Below are 25,087 nucleotides of genomic sequence, written 5' to 3' on the forward strand. Positions count from 1 at the left end.
GCGTCACGCTTGCTCTTGATCTTTGTAGTCAAGGATAATTATTTCAAAAACAATAACATAATCCTTATTTTTTTTCTTTTAAAAATTTTTGTCTTCCTCCACCTCCCTGAAAGTGCACATCACTTACTATGGCATATAGGTAATTCCCACTGCAATGCTTAATTCCTAAATGAAATTTCTTTTTTTTTTTTTTTTTTTTTGAGACGGAATCTCGCTCTGTCACCCAGGCTGGAGTGCAGTGACCGGATCTCAGCTCACTGCAAGCTCCGCCTCCCAGGTTTACACCATTATCCTGCCTCAGCCTCCCAAGTAGCTGGGACTACAAGTGCCCGCCACCTTGCCAGGCTAGTTTTTTGTATTTTTTTTAGTAGAGACGGGGTTTCACCGTGTTAGCCAGGATGGTCTCAATCTCCTGACCTCGTGATCCGCCTGTCTCGGCCTCCCAAAGTGCTGGGATTACAGGATTGAGCCACCGCGCCTGGCCCCTAAGTGAAATTTCTTTTAGAGAGTCTCTGTTTGTTCTTTAAGTTGACAACTGCTAGGCAGGTAAACAGTTAATATTTACTGAGCACTTTTTAAAAAAAAATTTTTTTTGAGATGGAGTCTTGCTCTTTTTGAGATGGAGTCTCAGCCAGTCACCAAGGCTGGAGTACAGTGCCGCGATCTCAGCTCACTGCAACCTCCACCTTCCAGGTTCAAGCGATTCTCCTGCCTCAGCCTCCCGAGCAGCTGGGATTACAGGTGTGTGCCACCATGCCTGGCTAATTTTTGTATTTTTAGTAGAGACGGGGTTTCACCATGTTGGCCAGGCTGGTCTCGAACTCCTGACCTCAGGTGATCCGCCCGCCTCAGCCTCCCAAAGTGCTGGGATTACAGGCGTGAGCCACAGCGCCCGGCCTTACTGAGTACTTAATATGCGCCAGTTCTTCTAGGTGCATTTAATCCCCACAAGGTCACTATGAGGTTAAACTAGTATTATGCTCATTTTAAAGATGGGAAAACTGAGGCACTGGTGGTTAAGAGACTTCCCAAAGGTCATAACCCTAGTAAGTGCCAAAGCCAGGATTCAAACTCAAGCAGCCTATCTTCAAAGCCCACGCATACTGCCTCCCTTAAGAGTAATGATTAATTTTTAAAAATCATAACTTGCTTGGCTACAATACTCTCTATAAGGCACTTTCCACCCACTCTTTCATTTCTCACCACAGCAGCCTAGGGAGGGAGGCAGTGTTTACTTCCAACTATAGAGGGCAGGGGGAAACAGGCTGTGAAAGGGGGAACCGACTTGCCTTGCCAAGGTCACACAACAAGGTCAGTGGCAGAAGTAGGGCTGGAACTTGGAATTTTCCAAACTAGGACTTCAAATGTGGGGGACACTTTCCTAGCCTTGGCCAATTCCCAAGCTCCCCCAATAACATGTCTTCTGGCTAGAGACCTTGAGCCTCCCTCTTCAGGACAGCTCTGCCTGGGCTTCCACCCTTCAGCTGCAGGGTCCCAAGGCTGTGTCCTCCACACCCCCTGCCCTCCCCATCAGATGGGAGGGGCAGGAACTCCAGGGCTGGTGGAGTTTCCGACCAGGCAGGAAAAAGAACAAAGGAACTGGGTTGGGGGGGTGGAGGGGATGGCCAGGAGGGTGGCAGAAGTAGAGGGGACATTTCACCATGGAATATGAAGTCAAGAAAGGGAAGAAGGTAGGTAGGAGGTTGGGAGGGAGGCAAGGAATGTCCCCAAAGTTGGGGAAGGGGGCAACCTGGGGCAGGGTGGGGGGTCAGTAGCAAGGGGCATAAGTGGGGTCTTTCTTCTCATTTGGAAGTAACTTCCTTCCCACTCTTGGGCAGCCAGACATTCAGGCTCTCAACTCTCTATTTCTCCACTCTCAGTGGCCTCTGGCATCCCTAACACGGACAGACAGGGATCTTCCCAGGAAACCTGGCCAGACAGACTTAGTTTGAGAGATTCTCCACATCTGCTTCCCTGGTGTTCCTGGTGGCTCTCTCCTGCAGCCTCTCAGACAGAGGGACAGACAGACACCCAGCAGATCCATTCTCCCGCTCGCCACTGCCCCAGACAGAAGGACCCAGTCAGGACAATTCTGATAGGAGGTTGCCTACCCAGGCCTGAGTCTCCCACCTGCTCCCCTGCCCCTCCCCACCTTTCTACAAGGGCCTATGTGTAAGGCGTCAGCCAGAAGCCATCCCCCCACCCCCAGATCCTCACCCCTTCTGACTCTGAAGTTTTCTGGTATGCTTCTCCGGGTGTCTCACCTGGTTGTCTTTGGAGTTCAGGGAGCTACTCTGATTTTAACTTCCATCTTACCCCCATTTCCATCCTCCCCTCTACCCTATCCCCACCAGAAACATGGGTCCGGGCTGTTCTAAAAGGTGCCCACATGAATCACAGAGGGCTCAGAAGGGAGCCAAGACATACATGCATGTTTTCTCTTAGTTTGTTCTTTTAATAGATATTTATTGAATGCCTATTATGCACCAGGCATTTCATTTCTTTTGTTAAAGCAATGAATAAATTAATGTAAAATTGCATAGAAGGGCCGGGTACGGTGGCTCACGCCTGTAATTCTAGCACTTTGGGAGGCTGAGGCGGGAGATCACCTGAAGTCAGGGGTTTGAGACCAGCCAGGCCAATGGTGAAACCCCGTCTCTACTAAAAATACAAAAATTAGCTGGGCGTGGTGGCTCATGCCTGTAATCCCAGCTACTCAGGAGGCTGAGGCTTGAACCCAGGAGGCAGAGGTTGCAGTGAGCCGAGATCATGCCACCGCACTCCAGCCTCGGTGACAGAGTGAGACTCTGTCTAAAAAAAAAAAAATTCATAGAAGGTCCTATGATCAGTGCTGGAGGACAGAATATTAGGGTACCAAGCCCTAGACTGATCAGTTTGAGTTGAGAGCTGACAGGTGGAAGGAAAGGGGGTAGAGAAGAACGTTTGAGGCAGAGGAACAGCATGTGCAAAAGCCTCACAGTGGGAAGGAACGTAGCAAGCCAGAGGGACTGAAGGAGGACTGTGTAGTGGGGGCCCAGGGGACAAGAGTGAGGCAGATGGGGCTGGACAGGTGGGCAGAGCTGAACCATTCAGGGCTACCAACAAAAATACCACCTCCCCACCCCTGACACACGCACATATGCAAGACAAAGTCCCAGCTCCATAGCTGGCATTCAAGATATGTTCATCTCATAATCTAGCCACGGCAGACTGACTGTACACAGTTTCTCCAGGCTCACCCTCATCCAGCCTTTGAGGCATCCAGAATTTTGCACATGCTGTGCCCCCTGCTTGGCATGCGTTCTCCCAGATAGTTTCCTCTCATTCCTCAAAGTTTCTACACACCCCATCCTGGCCCCATGATATTGGTTCTAACATAAGCTGAGTACCCATAAGAATCACCTGAGGGCTCATTAAAACACAGATCACTGGGTCTTACCCCCAGTTTCTGGGCCAATAGGCCTGGGATGGGGTTCAAGAAATTGCATTTCTGGCCAGGCACAGTGACTCATGCCTGTAATGGCAACACTTTGGGAGGCTGAGGCAGGAGGATTGCATGAGCCTAGGAGTTCAAGACCAGACTGGGCAACATAGTAAGACCCTATCTCTTTAAAAAAAATATATATATATTAGCTAGGTGTGGTGGTGGTGCATGCCTGTGGTCCCAGCTACTGTGAGGCAGAGGGGGGAGGATCACTGAGTCAGAAAGAATTTGCAATTCTAATAACCCACAGGTTATGCTGACGGTTGTGGGGCCACACTTTGAGAACCACTGGTTTAGATCCTGGCTACTCAAAGCGTGGTGCACAGACCAGTAGTATCAGCACCAGATGGGAGCTTGGTAGAAATGCAGAGTCTCAGGCTCCAACCCAACCCTACTGAATCAAAACTCCAGGGCACATAAAGTTGGAAACTCACTAGTCTAGGTCATTTATCACAAGCCCTGGAGGTACAGATAGGGTCCAGGTCTCCACTGAATCCTCAGCACCCAGCACAGAGTCCAGCCATACAGGTGTGAATACATGTTTACTGAATGAATGAGTAAATGAACAGATGTATTTGTGGACTTGTGTTCTGTTTACCTGAAAAGAATGTGAGCTCCTTGAGGGCAGGGAGGATGTCTTACTCACATTTGCCTCATTACAAGAGTTAAGTAATCACACCATACATTCACTCGGTGGTTTTCAGCTGAGCTGCCTTTTGAAATTACCTAAGAAGGCTTAAAAAATCTTAATGGACTGAGCTCATTAACCCCAATGGCTCACACCTGTAATCCCTTGGCCTCTGGGAGGCCAAGGCAGGAGAATTGTTTGAGCTCAGGATTTCAAGACCAGCCTAGGCAACACAGTGAAACCTCATCTCTACTAAAAATTTAAAAAATTAGCAGGGCATGGTAGCACACACCTGTAGTCCCAACTACTTGGAAGGCTGAGGCAGATGGATCTCTTGAACCTAAGAGATCAAGGATGCAGTGAGCTATGATTGTGCCACTGCACTCCAACCTGGGCAATGGAGCAACACCCTATCTCAAAAAAATTTAAAAATTAAAAATTTTATGCCTGCGTCTCAGTCCCAGAATTTCTGATTCAGTTGGTCGGGAGTGTAACCTGGACATCTGAAGTTTTAGAAGGTCCCCGGGTAGTTTGTGTGTGTGTTGGGGGCGGGGGGAGGTTATTTGTTTTGTTTTTTTTTTTGACAAGGTAGTGACTCTGTCACCCAAGCTGGTGTGTGGTGTTGCAATTGCAGCTCACAGCAGCCTTGACCTCCCAGGCTCAGGTGATCCTCCCACCTTAGCCTCCCAAGTAGCTGGGATTACAGGTGCATACCACCACATCCGGCGAATTTTTTTGGTATATTTTTTGCAGAGACAGTTTCACCATGTTGCCAAGGCTGGTCTCGAACTCCTGGGCTCCAGCTAACCTCCCGCCTCAGCCTCCCAAAGTGCTAGGATTACAGGTGTGAGGCACCGTGCCTGACCTTCCCCAGGTAGTTCTAAAGGATAGCCAGGGCTGGGAGCGACTGCTCTAAAGTGCAGTCTCACACTTGAGCATGCATCAGAAGCACCCGGCGGGCTTGTTAAACCCTAATTGCTGGGCCCTGCTCCCAGAGTTTCTAATTTAGTGGGTCTGGGATGGGGCCCGATAATCTGCATTTCTCTCAATTCCTAGGTGGTGCTACTGTTCCAGGAATCTCATGTTGAGAAATGCTGTTCTAGGTGGAACTTAAGTTTTCTTTTGAGATTCAGACGGCTGGTCTGGGTTGAGTCCCAGAATTTGCACCTTTAACCTTGATCCAGGCCATTTTTATGCAGGTGCCCCTGGATTCTACTTAAATGTACTTATTAATAATTTCTAACTTTTAGGAAAGCACAGAGAATAGCCTCAGAAATAGCAATGCACCCACCACCACTCCACCACATTGAATCCTAAAATATATTATATATATTTGTATATATACCTGTATTATACATATATTATATATTTATATTTTTTATATATATATAATACATATATATATATTTTTTTTTCTTTTTTTTGAGATGGAGTCTTGTTCTGTTGCCCAGGCTGGAGTGCAGTGGCTCGATCTTGGCTTACTGCAACCTCTGCCTCTGCCTCCTGGGTTCAAGTGATTCTCCTGCCTCAGCCTCCTGAGTAGCTGAGATTACAGGCTCCTGGCACAATGCCCAACTAATTTTTGTATTTTTAGTAGAGACAGGGTTTCACCATGTTGGCCAGGCTGGTCTCCAACTCCTGACCTCAAGTGATCCGCCCACCTCGGCATCCCAAAGTACTGGGATTACAGGTGTGAGCCACCATGCCCAGCCTTGAATCCTAATATTTTTCTGTATTTGCCCCAGCCTAGACTCATTCCTCAAACCTGTTTGGCAGGAGCTACACTCTCACCTCGATGTTTAGAAAGAAGGTCGTTGGATCCAGAATGCCCACAGTGAACTATTGGTTCCACCACTACTAGCTGGTGACTTTATCAGTTAGTTTCTCTCTAGGGTTTAGTTTTTCCATCTGTAAAATGGGACTTACAGAGGTACCCCTTCTGCAGAGTTTTGGTGAGAATTAAATTAGGTAATGTAAGTAAAAGTGAGCATAGTAAGTGCTCAATAAAAGCAACCACTGTTATTACTCTCATTCCTCCTCTCCTCCCCAGGGCTTTGTATCCCCCATCCGAAGGCTGGTGTTCCCCAAGGCCGGGCGCCGTGCAGCCTGTAGGAGCAGCGTGAGCCGCCGGCCCCTGCACTCGATGCCCCTTTATCCCCCTGACTACCTCATCGACCCCCAGATTCTGCTGTGTGACTACCTGGAGAAAGAGGTCAAGGTGCGTGCAGGATGAGAAGGGGTGGGAAAACCTTGGGGTGAGGAGACCTTCACTTCTCCTTGACACCAAGTTCTAAGCAGCCCTGTCTCACACAGGGGAAGTTGTGGCTCACGGGAAAGAGGCTTGGGTTCATGTCAGCCTTGCCCCTACCCTCAGCAAGTGACCTCCATCTGCTGAACCTCCTTAGTGTTCCCATCTCAACATAGGACTCAAAACCTACCCCAGGGTAGAGTGGATGGGAGAGTGTTCTGTGCACGGAAAAGTCCTATCTTTTGTCAACCCACATAACAGAAAGGGAGACTCACTAAAAGAAAATGGTGTTTACTCAGGAATAGGCATTGCAATGGGAATATGCGTGTCATAGTAAACTCTGTGTATACAGAAGGTAAAGGAAGGCAAAGGTTTTTAAAGGAAAAGTGAGGAGGATTACATAATTGTTTTGAGATAATTATCCCTGGCTGCAAGGATCAATAACAAGGATGGCACCATTTCCAAGTTGGACAAGCAGTTACTGTCCTTGCAGGAATATGTGTGTGTGTGTGTAAGGTTGTGATGGTCTTTGGGCAAAGTGGTAGTTTTTACAGTCTTTTTCATAGTTCTTGTTATCAGGCGTTCATGCATGAGAATCCTCCCTTCTATTTGTCAGGGTTTTTAACATAACTGACTCCATTCTGATTGACAACTTTCACATTTCCCATGAGGTTTTACTGCGGTGACCTTGCTGTTACTCGGACAGTGTCCAGATTAACAGCAAGGCACAAAGGACTTCCACCACTTAGGAGCTGTACTTGTTCTTCTTCTTTTTTTTTTTTTTGAGACAGAATCTCATTCTGTCACCCAGGCTGGAGTGCAGTGGCACGATCTTGGCTCACTGTAACCTCTGCCTCCCGGGCTCAAACGATTCTCCTGCCTCAGCCTCCTGAGTAGCTGTGACTACAGGCACACACCACCACACCTGGCTAATTTTTTTGTATTTTTAATGGAACTGGGGTTTCGCCATGTTGGTCAGGCTGGTCTCAAACTCCTGACCTCAGGTGATCTGCCCCCACCTTGGCCTCCCAAAGTGCTGGGATTACAGGTGTGAGCCACCGCACCTGGCATGAACACCATGAAGAGACAATGATGGGTCTTCATTTAGCCTAAGAAGATTGATATGGGGGTAGGGTTGTCCGAACTGGCAAACAAGCAGCCACCTAGTAAAATCTGAATTTCAGATAAGCAGTGAATACTTTCTTAGCATAATTATGTCCCAAATATTGCAAGGGACTAAAAATACTAAACAACTTAAAAATTATTGTTGATCAACAGTCGGGTGCGGTGGCTCATGCCTGTAATCTCAGCACTTTAGGAGGCCGAGGCGGGTGAATCATGAGGTCAGAAGTTCAAGACCAGCCTGGCCATCTTTTAGTAGAGATGGTGAAACCCGTCTCTACTAAAAATACAAAAAATTAGCTGGGTGTGGTGGTGGGCGCCTGTAATCCCAGCTACTCGGGAGGCTGAGGCAGGAGAATCGCTTGAACCTAGGAGGCAGAGGTTGCAGTGAGCCGAGATCGCACCACTGCACTCCAGCCCAGGCGACAGTGTGAGACTCCACCTCAAAAAAAAAAAAAAAAAAAAAAAATTGTTCATTTCAAGTTCAGATTTAACTGGCATCCTATATTTTATCTGGCAAACCTATGTGGAGGGAAAAGCTAACAAATAAATCTGCTTAAAAATTGAGGACTGAAATTTGATACAGAATAAAAAGAGAAAAGGTTTGATTGGTGCATTCATCTAGACGAACACAACTAAAAATAATTTTTTAACAGTTGGCTGGGCATGGTAGCTCACACCTGTAATCCCAGCACTTTGGGAGGCCGAGGCAGGCGGATTACTTGAGGTCAGGAGTTTTGAGGCCAGCCTGGCTAACATGGTGAAACCCCATCTCTACTAAAAACACAAAAATTATCTCGATATGGTGGTGTGCGCCTGTAATCCCAGCTACTCAGGAGGCTGAGGCAGGAGACTCGCTTGAATCCGGGAGACAGCTTGCAGTGAACTGATATCTTGCCACTGCACCCCAGCTGAGTGACAGTGAAACTCTGTCTCAAAAAAAAAAAAAAGTTAATTATTGGCTGGGCGCAGTGGCTCATGCCTGTAATCCCAGCACTTTGGGAGGCCGAGGTGGGCGGATCACAAGGTCAGGAGATCGAGATCATCCTGGCTAACACGGTGAAACCCTGACTCTACTAAAAATAGAAAAATTAGGGCGTGATGGCGGGCGCCTGTAGTCCCAGCTACTCGGGAGGCTGAATCAGGAGAATGGCGTGAACCCGGGAGGCGGAGCTTGCAGTGAGCTCACGCCACTGCACTCCAGCCTGGGCCACAAAACCAGACTCCATCTCAAAAAAAAAAAAAAAAGTTTATTATATTGAATAACATCTAAGTGCTAACAGGATATAAGAGTAAAGGAAAAATTTATTGATTTATTTTTTCCTGACAAAAAGATATACGAATTCGATCCAACATTCTTCGCTTTCCATTTGACTTCTGCAACAAGATCATAAGGAAGGCAAGTGATTCATAATTCATTTGACAGTGATGCTTGGGGTAGAGAGAGCCACTCAGGCCAGAGGAAATTTACAGGTGGTCAGTTCTTTCAAGCTATTATAACAACTTTTGCTTCCCTATGGAATCTGATAGCTAGATGACTATGTGTTAAGGCAATATAAGCCAGCAGTTGAGAGTGTGGGTTCTGGCATGTGGATCCCAGTTTGATCCTCTCTAGCTACCTAATCCTGGGCAAGTTGTTTAGTTAGCCACACCCTGCCTTGGTTTTTCTCATCCTTAAAGCAAGGGTGAATGAGTGACTATATAGACAGCGCTCAGAACTGTGCCTGGCTTCTATTATGGGCTCAGTAAAAGTTATTATCAGGTTATATTAATTCATGTATTTCTATCTCAATCTATCCGCACTGCATCAATGAGAAGGCCAGGGTTCTTCAAGGTTTCAGGGTGACCTCTCTGTGTCCCTCTCTCACCACGATTTCCATACAGTTCCTGGGCCACCTTACCTGGGTGACTTCCTCACTGAACCCCTCCAGTCGGGACGAGCTCCTGCAGCTGCTAGACACCGCTAGGGTGAGACTCTGGGGAGGAAGGAGGGCAGGATCTCGTCCCCTTCTCCCTCTTCTACCTGCGGATCCCGGGAACTCGAAATCTGCCCCTCCCTGCAGCAGCTGAAGGAGCTGCCGCTGAAGACCACGGCGGAGCAGGACAGCATCCTGAGCCTGTCTGCCCGCTGCCTGCTGCTCACCTGGCGCGACAACGAAGAGCTCATCCTGCGAATCCCTACGCACGAGATCGCCGCCGCCTCCTACCTGCAGGACGACGCGCTGCACCTGCTAGTGCTCAAGACCGGTGCGGGGGACGGGGGCGGGGGCGGGGGCGGGGGCGGGGACGGGGGCGGGGGCGGGGCAGGGGCAGGAAGTGTGCGTGTAGAGGAGAGGGACCTGCGGCGGGGGCAGAGGAGCTGGAAAAGGCCTGACCATTCTACCCTGAGACCAGGGGCAGGCCGAAGAGGCTCTGGGCAAGCAGACAGGGCCTGAGGTTGAGGATGAAGGTGGGTGGCCTGAGCCTCTACACTGAGGCCAGGTGGTGGAGCACGGAGAGGGTGGAGAAGCCCAAGACCTGAGGCTAAGGCTGGATCCTCAGTTACCACCCGGCTCTGAGGCTAGAGTGCACCCTCGGGCTGGGGGCGGGGCCTGAGTCCGGGGGCGGGGCTGAGGAGAGGCGGAAAGTCAGAATCCAAGGGGGCGGTCCCTGAAACCCGGGATTGGGTCCCCAGTTAAGGCCCCCTCGGGAGGGGACAGCCTGACCACCACCCTCTGCTTAGAGGGCAGGTCTGAGCCCAGGGGCGCGGGCGGCGTGGGGAGCGTGGAAGCCACCCGGCCACACCACCCAGAGGCCAGGGGTGGAGACTGAGACCGGGGGCGGGCCCGAAAGTGTGGAAGCGGAATGGGCGGGGAACCGCCGCGCTACTTTAAAGCCCTGGGCGAGGCGGCGGTGGAACGTCAGAGCTGCGAGGTCAGGTCCACCAGCAGGCCTCAGGAGGGCGTCTCTGAGCCCGCATCCCCTCGGCTGACGGTTCCCCGGACTCTCCTAGGTCTGGGCGTGGACCCGGTGCCGGCCGGCGTGGACGCCAGCCCAGGCGGCGCAGGACGCGACCCTGGCCCACCGGGCGCAGCGCCCGAGAAGCGGCGGGTGGGCACCGCGGAGCGGCGCCACACCATCTGCAGCCTGGACTGGCGGATGGGGTGGGGTGGGGGCACTGCGGAGGCCCGGGCCGGGGGAAGCGGTGGCGGCAGCCTGGAGCGCCAGCGCGTCGGGGCGCGGGCGTCGGGCAGCTGGGAGCGGCGGCAGACGTTCAGCGGCAGCTGGGAGCGGCGGCACGGAAGCGCAGGCGGCGGCGGTGCAGGCAAGCCGGGCGGCAGCTGGGAGCGGAGGCAGGCGGGCAGTGGCGGTGGCAGCTGGGAGAGGCGCCACCCCGGTCCCAACCCGCTTGACCCGCAGGACCCCAGCCCCGACGCCTACTGCAACCTGGTCATCCTGGCTGTAGCCAACAGGGTGAGCCCCGAGGACAGCCCGCTCCCAATGCCCGGCTTCGGGAACGCTGCTTTCCCCCCACCTTGCCCCCACCCACCCACCAGGTTCCTGGGGTCTGCCTCTGCCTTTTCCCTGCACCTCCCTCACCTAATGGCTCCTAAACTCCGGACCTGGACACCTCCAGGGCATCTCCCCTTGACTCCTTCAATGGGACGAACTCTCAAAATGGCCAAAACAAACTAGATCTAACCTCCAGTCCGTTCGTTCTCCTGCGTTGTCAGTGTTGGCCCCACCACAGTAACATTCACGAGGACACTAATCAGCTTCAATCGAGGGCCAGCTCCTGCCAGACACAGGGCTGCATCAACTCATTTAATTCTCACAGCAACCTCTGGAGGCAAATATTACAACTACTGTATCCCCATTCTATGGAGAAGGAAACTGAGATCCATAGGTGGCAAGGTCACACAGGAAGCATGTGGTGGTTTTAAGGTTCAAATCCAGGAAATTCAGAGCCAGTACTCTTGGTAACTAAGACGGTCACCCAAGGCAGAAGCCTTCCTGCCATTCTTCCTTTTTCCATCTTCCCGTCTTCCTCCCCCATCCTCTTCATTCACCCTTGCTTTTATTCATCCGAACGTGTTTATTGAGTGCCAGCTCTGGGCGAGGCAATGGGCTAGGTGCTGTGAATACAGACGTGAAAAAGACATCTGGTGTCCATCCTTAGGGAGCTCACAGTCGTGCAGACACCTTCAATTTCTGAGCATTCTAAGCTTTTCCTCTGATCTTGGACCACCAGATCCCTCTGTATAAAAACAGTGGTGAATGAAACAGACATAGTTCCTATCTAGATGGTGAGGCAGATAATAACCAGTAAACTCAGACGCCACAGCTGTCTCTCTCCACTTGAAATACTTCCTCACTTGGCTTCCAGCTCCCCACTTTCTCCAGGCTTTTCTCCTACCTAGCTGGTTCCTCTTCTTCTCCAGAAGTTGGAGTGCCTCAGATTATGTTCTTGATCCTCTTCCCTCCTCCATCTATCCGTCATCTACCCATTTCTAGGTGATCTGCATCTGAAGATCTAATGACTGTTTCAAACCCAACACATCCAAAGCTGAGCTCCAAACTCCTCCCCCAAACCCGCTACTCCCTTGGTTTCCCTGTCACAATTAATAGCAGCTGTGTCCTTACATTGGTCGGGCCAAAACCTTGCAGTGGGCCTTGGCTGCCTCTCGTGCTCTCTATCTCACACACACCCGATATCCACTCTGTTGATAAATCCTGTTGGCTCTATTTTTCAAACATAACCAAGCCTGTAATCCCAGCACTTTGGGAGGCCAAGGTGGGTGGATCACCTGAGTTCAGGAGTTAATAAGGCCAGCCTGGCCAACATGACGAAATCCCATCTCTACTAAAAATACAAAAATTAGCCAGGCTTAGTGGCCGGTGCCTTTAATCTCAGCTACTCAGGAGGCTGAGGCATGAGAATCGCTTGAACCTGGGAGGTAGATGTTGCAGTGAGCCAAGATCACACCACTGCACTCCAGCCTAAGCAATAGAGCAAGACTCCATCACAAAACAAAAAAACATCAAAATCCATTTGCTTCTCCCTACCCTCCCCCTGTACCCACCCAGGTTCATCACCTGTTTTCTCTCACCTGAATCTTGTGGTCACCCTCTGACTGGTTCAGCCCTCGCTGACAGTCTCTTCCCCCACACAAAGTGGTCCCATTAACACGTAAGTCACATCATGTCCCTAACTCCACATCTTCCAGTGGCTTCCCATTTCACTCCAAGTAAAAGCTAACATCCTTACAATTGCTTACAAGGCCATTTGTACTCCAGCCACCATGCCCACTTCCTCTGTGGCTGGAAATAGGATTCCAGACAAAGCCAACAGCGTGCCCTGTTCATCCCACTGGACTGTGAGGGCTTTTGGGTACTGAAGCTGGCCCAGTGCCAGCCACACAATAGGACTAAGTTGGAATTTGTGAAGTGAGTGTAATCCCAGCACTTTGGGAGGCCAAGGCAGGCAGATCACTAGAGTCCAGGAGTTCCAGACCAGCCTGGGCAACATGGAAAAACCCCATCTCTACTAAAAATACAAAAAATTATCTGGGTGTGATGGTGTGTGCCTGTCACGCAGCTACTCAGGAGGCTAAGGTGGGAGGATCACCTGAGTTCAGGAAGTTGAGGCTGCAGTGAGCCATCATTGTGCTACTGGGCGACCGGAGTGTGACTCTATCTCAAAAAAAAAAAAGTTGCTTTCCAGGGTTGTCTGAGCATCTGGCTTCTTATCTGAGTCATCCTGGTTCCAAGGAGGATATAGGAGTTAGAGTGAAACAAAACTTGGGTGCTGGTACTAATGCCATGAACCTGCTGTGTGAGCCTAGGCAAGTCACTTAACCACTCTAAGTCTCAGCATCTTTGATTATAAAATAAGGATCCTCTTTGCCCTGTCTATTTTGTAGGTTTATGGTAAGGATCAGTCCTGGTTTAATTATTAGGACACACCCACTATCCCAAAATGCCTATCCTGAAGTTACATTTTAATTTATTCTTTGGACTTTTTCATTTTTATTTTTTGTATCCAACCATCCATTAGCTTGGGCCTTTTTAGAGACACAACCTAGAGAAAAACTTCATGAAGACAGTCTCTTCATCAATTACTGGCTTTCTCTGTGTCTTGCTTAAGGCATAAAGAGGTAAATTCCTATTCAAATTTGCAGTCTCAAAAAAAGTTTTACCCAATAACTGAAACTCTTTCCTTCTATCAGAGACTGAATTTTATTTACCCTGCTTCAATTTTCACACTGAATGCTAGGAAGCTCATATCTAAATATGGCTTCCAGTGTTAGTAACTATATTGAGCCTAAAATTTTGATACATTTAATCATCCCTTCTCCTACTAGCTATTAGGAGAACTGGATTCTAATCCTGACTAATCACTTCCCCTCACTGGGCCTCAGTTTCCATACCTATACATTAAAGTAAATTAAGACTTAGAAGGGCATCAGGAAGGCTGATGAATCCTCCAGAAATCTGGGGTACATTTTTCATGGCACAAGAGTTAGAGTTGTCACTGATTTCTGTAAAGGGGTTATAAGATCCAGAGAGTAGCCATAGAATTTTGATGGAAAAAGTCTCAAAAGCCAATTTAAAGGGCTCTATAGATGTGTATCTTTGTGCACATCTTCACACTGTGTTTTAGGAAGCAGGGGTAACATCTTGGTCGTTGGTGAGGACCTGAGCTCTCTATCCTCCTCCCTGGGCCAGGATGCTGCAGAGGAGTCCTGCGCACTCATCTGTCAGGTCTTCCAGATCATCTATGGGGACCAGAGTATTGAGTGTGTGGACCGGGCTGGCTACCACTACACATCCACGCCCGAACGGCCGTGGCTCTGCAGCCGCAGTGAGTACCAGAACTCCTGGCCTCCCCTCCTATGAAACATCCCAAAAAGGCCAGGGGAGGGAAGATGTCCCAGGACTTGGGGTTGATGAAGGTCTTTAGGGTTCCTGATCTCTGCCATAATTACAGGTGAAATGTAATTGTAGGTGAAATGTCAATTTTCTTTTCTTTTCTTTTCTTTTTTTTTTTTTTTTGAGGCGGAGTCACTCTCTGTTGCCCAGGCTGGAGTATGGTAATGCAATCTCAGCTCACTGTAACCTCCACCTCCCCGGTTCAAGCAATTCTCTGCCTCAGCCTCCCGAGTAGCTGGGATTACAGGCGTGTGCCACCACGCTTGGTTTTTTTTTTTTTTTTTTTTTTTTTTTTAGAGACAGGGTTTCACCATCTTGACCAGGTTGGTCTTGAAGCCCCTGACCTCATGATTCACCCACCTCAGCCTCCCAAAGTACTGGAATTATAGGCGTGAGCCACTGCACCCAGCCATCAGTTTTCATCATGATCTCAAACTTAGCTTCTTCAAAGATGTTTGGATTGCCAAATTCAGAACAAGCCCCCTAGAGTTGAACTCTTCTCTCCCCCTTTTGTTTTTGTGTCCCTGTATTGCAGAAACCTAAGCACATGTATCGTCTGTTTACTGAGCCATTGATCCCACTAAGACCCTAAGGCCAAACAAAGATTTCCAGATGGGTCCTTGATACAGTCAAGGACTAGAAGGAGAATGAGATCAACAGAGGCATGTGTTGAGCACCAGTTGTGTGCCAAGCACCATACCAATGTGCCATGTCTTCATAGCAACCTTGCCTGTCCTGAAACTGGGTACATCAGATACTCACAAAGTATTTTTTTGAAGGCATGAAAGAACTCTGTGAGGCCTTAGGATTACAGTTTTTTTGTTTGTTTGTTTGTTTGTTTTGTTTTGTTTTGTTTTTGAGATGGAGTCTCACTCTGTTGCCCGGGCTGGAGTGCAGTGGTGCAATCTTGGCTCACTGCAACCTCCACCTCCCAGGTTCAGGCGGTTCTCCTGCCTCAGCCTCCTGAGTAGCCAGGATTACAGGCGTGTGCCACTATGCCCAGCTAATTTTTGTATTTTTAGTAGAGACGGGGTTTCACCGTGTTAGTTGGCCAGTATGGTCTTGATCTCTTGACCTCGTGATCTGCCTGCCTCAGCCTCCCAAAGTGCTGGGATTACAGGCATGAGCCACTGTGCCCAGTCAGGATTCCAGTTTTACAGATGAAGACATTAAGGCTCAGATTACTTAATAAATTACTCAAGGTCACACAGCTGGGAAGTGGCAGAGTGAGGATTCAAACCCAGGTCTGTCTGATTCTGAAGCTTCTATCAGCAACAACCTCACTCCCCATGCTGCCTTCAGGCCCGTGGGTGAATTCCCCCAGCCACTGTCTCCCGCAGCATGGTACCAGCAACAGAGTGCTGGTTCTTGTCTTCCGAAGACCCTTGCATCTGTGGGAGCTGTGCTTGTTGGGAAGCTGGGTTAGTTCAACTCTCACAAGGATGATGGGCAGATACATTAGATAATTCAACAAATATTTCAACAAATTCATTCATTTAGCAAATATTTATTGAACACCTAGTAAGTCAGATCCAGTGCTAATCCGTAGGTTATTCTGGTGAGCAAAACCAGAGGTGGTCCTGTCTTCATGAAGTTTACTTAGTGGAGGCAGGTTGACAGTAATTAAATAAGTACACAAATAAATATATGACCACAGGCCGCACAGGTGACTCACGCCTGTAATCCCAGCACTTTGGGAGGCCAAGGCAGGTGGATCACCTGAGGTCAGGAGTTCAAGACTAACCTGGCCAACATGGTGAAAACCCGTCTCTACTAAAAATACAAAAATTAGCTGGGCGTGGTGGCAGGCATCTGTAATCCCAGCTCTCGGGAGGCTGAGGCAGGAGAATCAACCGAACCTGGGAGGTGGAGGTTGTAGTGAGCAGAGATCGCGCCACTGCACTCCAGCCTGGGCGACAAGAGTGGAACTCTGTCTCTAAATAAATAAATAAATAACCACAGACTGTGCCGGGAGAACATATAATGAGGAACTGACCCCACCTGGAGGGTAAGGAAGTGACACTGAGTGATCAGAGATCAGAAAGGGTAGGGCTAATAACCAGCTAAATGAGAACAGGACTAGGAAGAGCGCAAGCTCTCCATACTTGGTGTTTCTTTGCTCTGAAAGTTTTCAGATCCTTCCCCTTCACAAATTTCCCTTCCTTCCTTCCTTCCTTCCTTCCTTCCTTCCTTCCTTCCTTCCTTCCTTCCTTCCTTCCTTCCTTCCTTCCTTCCTTCCCCCTCCCCTCCCTCCCTCCCTCTCTCTCTCTCTTTCTTTCTTTCTTTCTCTTTTTTTCCTTTCCTTTCCTTTCCTTTCTTATTTTCTCTTTCTTCCTTTCTTCCTTTCTTTCTTCCTTTTCCGGGTCTTGCTCTGTCACCCAGCCTGGACTATAGTGGTGCAATCATGGCTGTCTGCAACCTTGACCTCCCAGGCCCAAGCAATCCTCCTATGTCAGCCTCCCAAGTAACTGGGACCACAGGCGTGCACTGCCGCACCCAGCTAAATTTGTTGTTGTTGTAGAAATGGGGTCTCTCTATGTTGTCCAGGCTGGTCTTGAATTATTGGGCTCAAGCAGTCCTCCTGCTTTGGCCTCCCAAAGTGCTGGGATTACAGGCGTGAGCCACAAATTTTTTTTTCTTTTTTTTTTTTGTCTTGCCTGAAACACACAGTTTATAAAATATTCCCTCACATGTTTCCTCATCTGCTGTTCCCAAGGCCCCCCGTGAGGTAGGCAGGGGGTGGTATTGTCCCCATGTCGGGGAAGTTGAGGATCAGGAGAGGGGAGGGGAGTTCCCCAGGGTCTGCTGTGTGTTGGTGTCAGGGGCAGGACTAGACTTCAGGCTGAGACTGAGGGCGGGGCCTCAGGGAGCTGGGGATGCTGATCCCTGCTTTGCTGCCTCTCACACTCCCTCTGCCTACTGGTCCTAGGTGAGAGCTGCCGCACAGATGGGACGTATGCCTATGATGCCGACTTCAGCTGCTGCAGCTCCTTGTGAGTACAGCCCCTGTCAGGGACTCCACCCTGCTCCCCTACCCCTGCACAAACCGGGTCACTAGTCTAGAGAGGGTAGGAGAAGGTGACCCAACCTTGATATGTGCTGAGACACTGGGCACTAACAGGGGGAGGTAAACTGAGCTCCCTGACTCTGGAAACTCACAGGATCTAGGCCCCTGAGAGACCCACGAGACACCAGAACTCAGATGTGGGTCCACACAGGCCTGTGGTTCTCTCCCAGTCATCCAGGCACAGTAGCCTGCAGAAACCAAAATCATAGATAGCTATATGCCAAAAAAATCATTTTGGCTTAATTTTGGTTTCATGTAATAGAAAACTCCCAAAAAGAATATCTTAAACAAGATAGAACTTTTTTTTTTTTTTCTTATCTTTGACATAAAATAGAGCAGCAATTCAACATTTCATGGTTGTTAGGAGTTCAGGTTTCTCTTTTCCTCCCCTACCCTCTTCAGGACTTGCAGCCATCCTCAAGGTCACCTCATGGACCAAGATGGTGGTTGTAGCTCCAGCCATCACAGTAGCATGCTAGGGGCCTCTTTAAAGAGTTCTGCCAGATTCCCACCTGATGACTTCTGCTTATATCTCATAGGCCAGAACTTTGTTACGTAGCCATCACTAGCTGCAAGCAAAGCTGAAAAATTTAGGATTAAAAAAATATATATTTCAGGCTAGATGCAGTGGCTCACACCTGTAATCCCAACACTTTGGGAGGCTGAGGCAGGTGGATCGCTTGAGCCCGAGAGTTCCAAACCATCCTGGGCAACATGGCAAAACCCCGTCTCCACCAAAAATACAAAAATTAGCCAGGTATGGTGGCCCACACCTGTGGTCCCAGCTGCTTGGGAGGCTGAGGCAGGAGAATGGTGTGAACCCAGGAGGCGGAGCTTGCAGTAAGCTGAGATTGCACCACTGCACTCCAGCCTGGGCGACAGAGCAAGACTCCATCTCAAAAAAAAATAAAAATAAAATTAAATAAATAAATAAATAAATAAATTCAGGCCAGTTGCGGTGGCTCACACCTGTAATCTCAACACTTTGGGAGGCCAAGGCAGGAGGATCACTTGAGTCCACAAGTTTGAGACCAGCCTGGGCAACATAGGGAGACCCTGTCTCTATTTAAACAAACAAATAAATAAATAAATAAATAAAATGTTAAACAATTCAGTTGGGAACATTACCCAAGGTTCTGTTTAGGATGACCAGCCATCCCAGTTTGCTCAGGAATGAAGGGTTCCCCGGGATATGGGATTTTCAGTGCTAAAACCAAAAAAGTCCTGGGTTACTGGTTGATCACCTAGTCATGTTACTAAGGGCTTCGGTTTGGCAGGTAGCAGCCTCTGCCAGTGATATATCCCTTACTGTGTTTTCCTTTTTAGTGGCAATAGATTTGCCTTCCTCATACTGTGTGCCCTTAGGCTAGTCTTTAAACAACCAGATATCTACTGGAGAGATAAAATAATGATAATAGCATTTGAACATTGAGCTTGCTATGTACTAAGTGCTGTTCTATAAAGCACTTTATTTTTTCATCAATATAGTAACATTACAGCAGTTACTGTTTATTGCTTATAGCCTATAATTCTAAGTGTTCTACAAATATTAACTCCTCTAATTCTCATGATGATACCAATTATTATTATACCATTTTACAGATGGAAAAACTGAGAAATAGAGAAATTAAGTTTAGTTTTCCCAAGGTCAAGCACCTAGTAAGTTGTAGGTCTGGAATTTGAACAGAAGAAGGCTGGCTCCAGAGTCCAGTCCCTTAACCACAAAGCTACACTGCTTCTTTGTAGGTAATAATGGAGGATGGTTCTGGAACAATTTGGAGACAAGGAGGCAGGAGCCCAAGGTTGAATTTTTATTAAGCAATATTTCTTGAGTACCTTCTATGTGCCAGGCACTGTGCTGTATGCTGGGGATACAGATGGACACAAGACAGAGGGCAAAACCTGGGCCTGTCACATAGTAGGTGTTCAACAAATGAAGAAAACCAAGGTTCCTGCTCTTGTGAAGTTTACAATCTAGCATGGGAGGCAGTGAAATCACAATTTAACAGTAACAATCATTAATGATAATAAGTACTAAAGGGAGGCTCAGGGTGTTATAAGAGAGGCTGAGGGGGATCCCAACTCAGCTGGAGAGTCAGGAGGGCCTCTCAGAGGTGATGGCACATGAACTGAGGCCTGGAGGATGAAAGGGGGAAGAGCAAAAGTAAGAATCCTGAGCTGACCAGGTGTGGTGGCTCATGCCTGTAATTCCAGAACTTTGGGAGGCCGAGATGGGCATTTGAGAGCAGCCTGGACAACATGGTGAAACCCCGTCTCTACAAAAACTACAAAAATTGGCCGGGTGGCACATGCCTGTAGTCCCAGCTACTCAAGAGGCTGAGGCATGAAAATCGCTTGAACCCGGGAGGCGGAGGTGGAGGCTGCAGTGAGCCGAGATCACACCACTGTACTCCAGCCTCAGTGACAGAGCAAGAATCTGTCTCAAAAAAAAAAAATTCTGAACAGGATAGAGCTTAGTGGGTTTGAGGAGCAGCAGGTGGCCACTGTGGCTGTGGCAAATGGTGTGAGGGAGAGACTGGTCAGACAGGATGCTTGGGGGTACCTGGAAAGGCCATGCATGTCACAGGTAAGCCATGGACTGAGGGAGCACGTTCGACAGAGGTTCTAACCCAACCTAGGGGAATTAGGGAACACTCTCCTGAGGAGATGACATTTAAGATCATGAGATAAGTACGAGTTCGCTGAGCAAAAGGGAGGGGAAAGGAGGCAATCCAGGCAGAGGGAACAGCAGGTGCAAACACCCAGGGATGAGGAGATAGTAGAGGAAGAAGGAGAAAGGGAGCGGGGGCGGGGGCACGGAGCACAGAGAGCAAAGGCAAAGGTAAGCACAGTGAGAGATGAGGCTTGAGAGGTGCCAGGGGCCAGGGTGTGCCAGGCCTTGGAGGCCAGCGTGCAGTCTAGGATGAGGCCTCCTACCTTCAGCCTGCCCGAGGGCGAGGAGCTGGAGGGAGGGGAGTGAAGGCCCTTCTTCCTGTGCCTGCAGCAATGGCTCCCAGGACACCTTTGAAGCATGTTACAGCGGCACGTCCACACCTTCTTTTCACGGCTCCCACTGCAGCGGCAGCGACCACAGCGGTCTGGGCTTGGAGCAGTTACAGGATTACATGGTCACGGTGAGCTGGGGCCGGTGGTGAAAATGGCACAAGCAAAGTCCTGGAGACTGGAGTAAACATTTTGGGAATTGCACATGGCGGTGGACATAACCTAAGTAGAAGACCTCAGAGGTCAGAGCAGGAGATGAGGTTAGGAGAGTAAACTGAGGCCAGCTTGTGAAAGGCCTTAACTAATGTCAGCTGGCATTAATTGAGTGCCTGCTGTATACCAGGCATCATTCTAAGCACCTTTCATGCATTATTTCTTTTAATATTTTCAACAACACCAAGAGGAAAATGCCATCATTATCCTCACGTTGCAGATGAGAAAAGCAAGCATCATGAAGCTGTCAACTATCTAAGATCACAGAGCTGATTCAGCGAAGGGGTCAAGATTTGCACTCAGCAGCTTGAGTACACATCCTATTCTTAGATGCAGCCTAAGGGATCTAGATGTCCTCTGAGTAGCCCATGGGAAGGTTTTCAGAGGAGAGCTGGGCCAAACATGCCCTTAGGGAAGGCTCTGGGCCTTTCAGGCAGGGGTTGGGTGGGGCTGCTCCCTGGGATTGATCTTGAATGGTGTCCCCCACATAGTTGCGGAGTAAGCTGGGGCCCCTCGAGATCCAGCAATTTGCGCTGCTGCTGCGGGAGTACCGGCTGGGGCTGCCCATCCAGGACTATTGCACAGGCCTGCTGAAGCTCTATGGAGACCGGCGCAAGTTCCTCCTCCTCGGTGAGTGCCCCCTGCACCCCCAGAGGTCAGCTAGGGCCCCCGCTTGGTCCTTGCCATCCCAGTCAGGCACCTGGGTTTGAATGTTTTCTCCTTATCCTTCAGCCTCTGATGAAACCCAGATCATGAGATTCGCAGGGCAGATGAGGAGCTCAAGGTGCAGAGTAGGGAAAGGACTTGTCAGTGCTGGGAGACACTGTTGATAAGAAGAACTAAGTAGTGGTGTGGCCATTTCATCTGCACAGCAAAGCTGGGAGAGGGACTGATTCTTCCCCATCTTACCCCACGCAGAAGCTGAGCCTCAGAAAGGCTAAAGAACATGTCCAAGGTCACACATCTAGTAAGGAGGGCTAATCATAGGAGGAATAGTACAAATAAGCTGACATGTGCTTGGCAGTTACCATATGCCAAGCATCATCTCATTGAATGCCCCCAGTTCTGAGAAGTAGATACTATTATTGGTCCCCATTTTGCAGGTGAGGAAACTGAGACTCAGAGTAACAAAGTAAAGGACTGAGGTCACATAGCTAGTAAGTAGGAATGGAAATAAAACAAACTGTTTACAGGGTGCTCAGTATGTGCTGAGTACCTTGTTATTTAATCCTCACATCCCTACCCAGAGAACAGGTGCAATTATCTCAGTTTTACAGGTGAGGAAAATGAGATTCAACATAATTAATCAATGGGAATGTAATGATGGTACTAATAATAACAACAAAAATAGGCCTGGCAAGGTGGCTCACACCTGTAATCCCAGCACTTTGGGAGGCCGAAACTGGCGGATCACTTGAGGTCAGGAGTTCAAGACCAGCCTGGCCAACATGAAACCCTGTCTCTACTAAAAATACAAAAATTAGCAGGGCATGGTGGTGTGCGCCTGTAATCCCAGCTGCTTGGGAGGCTGAGGCGGCGCTGAACCCAGGAGGCGGAGGCTATAATAATAATAAAAGTACAGTAATGTAGTATGTAGTGAGCATTCACTGTGTGCTGAGCGCTGTGCTGTTATTGGCTGGCTCAGAGTTAAGGACCTTGGGCAAGGCCACACAGCCAGTGAGTGACAACAGGGATTTGCACCCTGATCTGCAGAGAGGACGCTTCACCTGTGGGAGGGAAAGGGGCCGTGCCCTGAGAACTCACCACGTCCCTCGGCTCACAGGGATGCGGCCCTTCATCCCGGACCAGGACATCGGCTACTTCGAGGGCTTCCTGGAGGGCGTGGGCATCCGCGAGGGCGGCATCCTCACTGACAGCTTCGGCCGCATCAAGCGCAGCATGAGCTCCACGTCGGCCTCTGCAGTGCGCAGCTACGATGGCGCGGCGCAGCGGCCCGAGGTACAGGCCTTCCACCGGCTGCTGGCTGACATCACGCACGACATCGAGGCGCTGGCCCCCGATGACGACGATAACGACGACGATGAGGAGGATGAGCCCCGGGGCTCCAGGGGCGGGAGCGACGCTGCCGAAGACAACTACCTGTAGCCACCGCCCCTGCGGACGGTGTGGCCCCGCAGCCCACCTCCGAGTCTCAGCTTTGCCTGGGCGACCCTATCCCCGGGGGAGACCCTGTCCCCAGGGCCCGCTCATCACACCTGGCGGGGGCGGGGGCGTCTTCACTCCAGGGTCTCGCTCCCTGCCTTTGGGGCCCGGGACCCTGCAGTACCGAGAGTGTCCTGCAGCAGGCGAGCGAAGCCGGGCCCTAAAGACCGGGGCAGTCACCCGGGGCTCCCGTGCCGCTCTGCCAGGCTGGGGCTGGGCAGCGATCCTGCTTTGTCCCAGAAGCCCAGAGGGCGCGGCCCCAGAACACCACCTCCCTGGGACGCCGCAGCTTTCTGGAGGCTGAAGAAGGCATGAAGAGTGGGCTCCACCTGCTGGCAGACTGAGAAAAGAATTTCCAGAATTGGGTCCTATTTTACAGATTGGAAAACAATGGTTCAAAAAGAGGGGAAAGGGCTTGAGGGAATCTCCTGATTCTCCTTATATGACCTCAAACTGACCATACTAAATAGTGTAGAAGGTCTTCTTAAGGCTCTAAATGTCAGGGTCTCCCATCCCCTGATGCCTGACTTGTACAGTCAGTGTGGAGTAGACGGTTTCCTCCACCAGGGTTGACTCGGGGGCAATCTGGGTCCCATTCTGGCCTCAAGACCCCAAACAAGGTGTTCGTTCAACTCTTGGATTTGGAGCCAGGCCGACCTGGAGCCTCTATCTGGTTAGTGTCATAACCTCTGTGTGCTCCCATTTCCCCATCCGTCCAGTGAGCTCAGCCCCCATCCATCTAACAGGGTGGCCATAGGGATTACTGAGGGTTAAGACCTTAGAGCTGAGTCTAGCACACGATAAGTGCTTAAGAAATATTCCTTTCCACATCAAACATTTTCTGACTCAGTTTACCTTTCTTGCCTGGTAATAAGCAAAAGATGCCTGGGTGCATCTTCCTGCAACTGAGGTAGGGGTGAGCTATTCAGAAGACCCTCAGGGGAGCTCACTGTTTGGGAGGAAGAAACAATACTTGTCCCCTTGCAGCCTTGTTACAGCCTAGCTCTGTGCTCAAGTCCCAAACCAGAAATAGCCAAGACTCCATAGGCAGCCATCTGGGAGTCTGGGGTAGCCAAAGAAATATGAAGGCAAAGTTGGAGAGGTAGAGAAGTCAGGATGAGGACAGCATTCAGCACAGCCTGAGTAAAGGCTGGAAAGCTAAAAGGAACGAGGCCTGAGAGGAGACCAGAGACCCACACAGGAGAGCCAAAATATATATGTAAAACCTTGCAAAGGCTTCCATGGCCAGACACATTGTACACACCATAAAATAGGTACTGTTAGCAATTTTAAAAAAATATTATTAGGACTCCAGGTCCAAAGAGTTCCATAATTCATACTTGGTTTGTGGTAAATGATCATCCCATTATCACTGGTCCATGTAGGGTCCTTCTGATGTTTTCCCCTCTCCCAATCCACATGTTCCCCACACTCCTTTTCCCTCTTTACCATGAGCATCTAACCCTATGTGCTGATATATGTCCCTGTACCTAAACTACACAGTGCTTTGTGTGTGTGTTTGCATGAATGGTATATATAAGAATTTCATTCTATTGCTGCTTTTATTCTGTAATTTTTTTAATTTAAAAAAATAAAATTTTTAGAGACAGGTTTTTGCTCTGTCACCAGGCTGGACTGCAATGGTGCAATGACAGCTCACTGCAACCTCGAACTCCTGGGCTTAAGTGATCCTCCCACCTCACCCTCCCAAAGTGCTGGGATTAATGGTTGAACCACCAAGCCCAGCCACCCGAAAATGTTTTAAATACCTACCTATGTTGCTGTTGAAAAATCTCGCTGTTGCATCCAACTGTTGCAAAATATTTCAAGCTGAGCATCCACTGTTTTCTTTATCCATCTCCCCAGAGATGAACACCCAGGTTGCTTTCAACTCCCTCTTCACCACAAACAACACTGTGATGAACATTTTTGTACATGAAGCTTATGGGCCTATGTGAGCATTTCTTTGGGCTCTAAACCCAAGAGTGGAATTACTAGATCACAGGCAGGTTTTTACATTTCATTAACTTCTTCCAGAATGGCTTTCACCAATAGTGAGTGAAGGATGCTGTTTCCCCACATCTTCATCAGGTTTTTCATTATCTGATTTTGTAACTTTGCCTTCAGTTTGGGTGTAAGGTGGCAAGTTGTTTTAATTTGCATTTCTCTGTTAATCCTGAAATTATAACTTCCTCCTGTACTTGTCAGCCATTTGTGCTTTCCTTTCCGTGACTTCCTTATTCATAT

The 25,087-nt window shown here is 49.3% G+C and overlaps 1 protein-coding gene across 3 annotated transcripts; it reads left to right on the forward strand.

Moving 5' to 3' along the window:
• Positions 1 to 1,569: 1,569 nt before the first annotated feature.
• On the forward strand, positions 1,570 to 24,453 carry CCM2L (CCM2 like scaffold protein). 3 transcript variants are annotated; one of them, XM_037982900.2, is made up of 10 exons: positions 1,570 to 1,691; positions 6,163 to 6,330; positions 9,367 to 9,450; positions 9,546 to 9,729; positions 10,475 to 10,935; positions 14,191 to 14,326; positions 17,324 to 17,387; positions 20,466 to 20,595; positions 21,169 to 21,307; positions 22,461 to 24,453. In XM_037982900.2, exons 1-10 carry the CDS (start codon positions 1,662 to 1,664, stop codon positions 22,781 to 22,783), a joined length of 1,719 nt encoding a protein of 572 aa, XP_037838828.1. In that variant the 5' UTR covers positions 1,570 to 1,661; the 3' UTR covers positions 22,784 to 24,453. The 3 variants fall into 3 exon arrangements, with proteins under 3 accessions (XP_037838828.1, XP_037838832.1, XP_037838830.1); XM_037982904.2 differs by lacking the exon at positions 14,191 to 14,326 and having other exon boundaries at positions 10,475 to 10,786; XM_037982902.2 differs by lacking the exon at positions 9,367 to 9,450.
• The last annotated feature ends 634 nt before the right edge of the window (positions 24,454 to 25,087 follow it).

The sequence above is a fragment of the Chlorocebus sabaeus genome, chromosome 2 (genome assembly GCF_047675955.1).
Source record: "Chlorocebus sabaeus isolate Y175 chromosome 2, mChlSab1.0.hap1, whole genome shotgun sequence".
NCBI lineage: Eukaryota > Metazoa > Chordata > Mammalia > Primates > Cercopithecidae > Chlorocebus > Chlorocebus sabaeus.

Coding starts and splice junctions, on each gene's coding strand:
- CCM2L (XM_037982900.2), top strand. CDS start 1,662: ATGGAATATGAAGTCAAGAAAGGGAAGAAG. Junction 9,451..9,545: donor AGCTGCTAGACACCGCTAGG/GTGAGACTCTGG, acceptor CCCTCCCTGCAG/CAGCTGAAGGAGCTGCCGCT. Junction 10,936..14,190: donor TCCTGGCTGTAGCCAACAGG/GTGAGCCCCGAG, acceptor TCCCTGGGCCAG/GATGCTGCAGAGGAGTCCTG.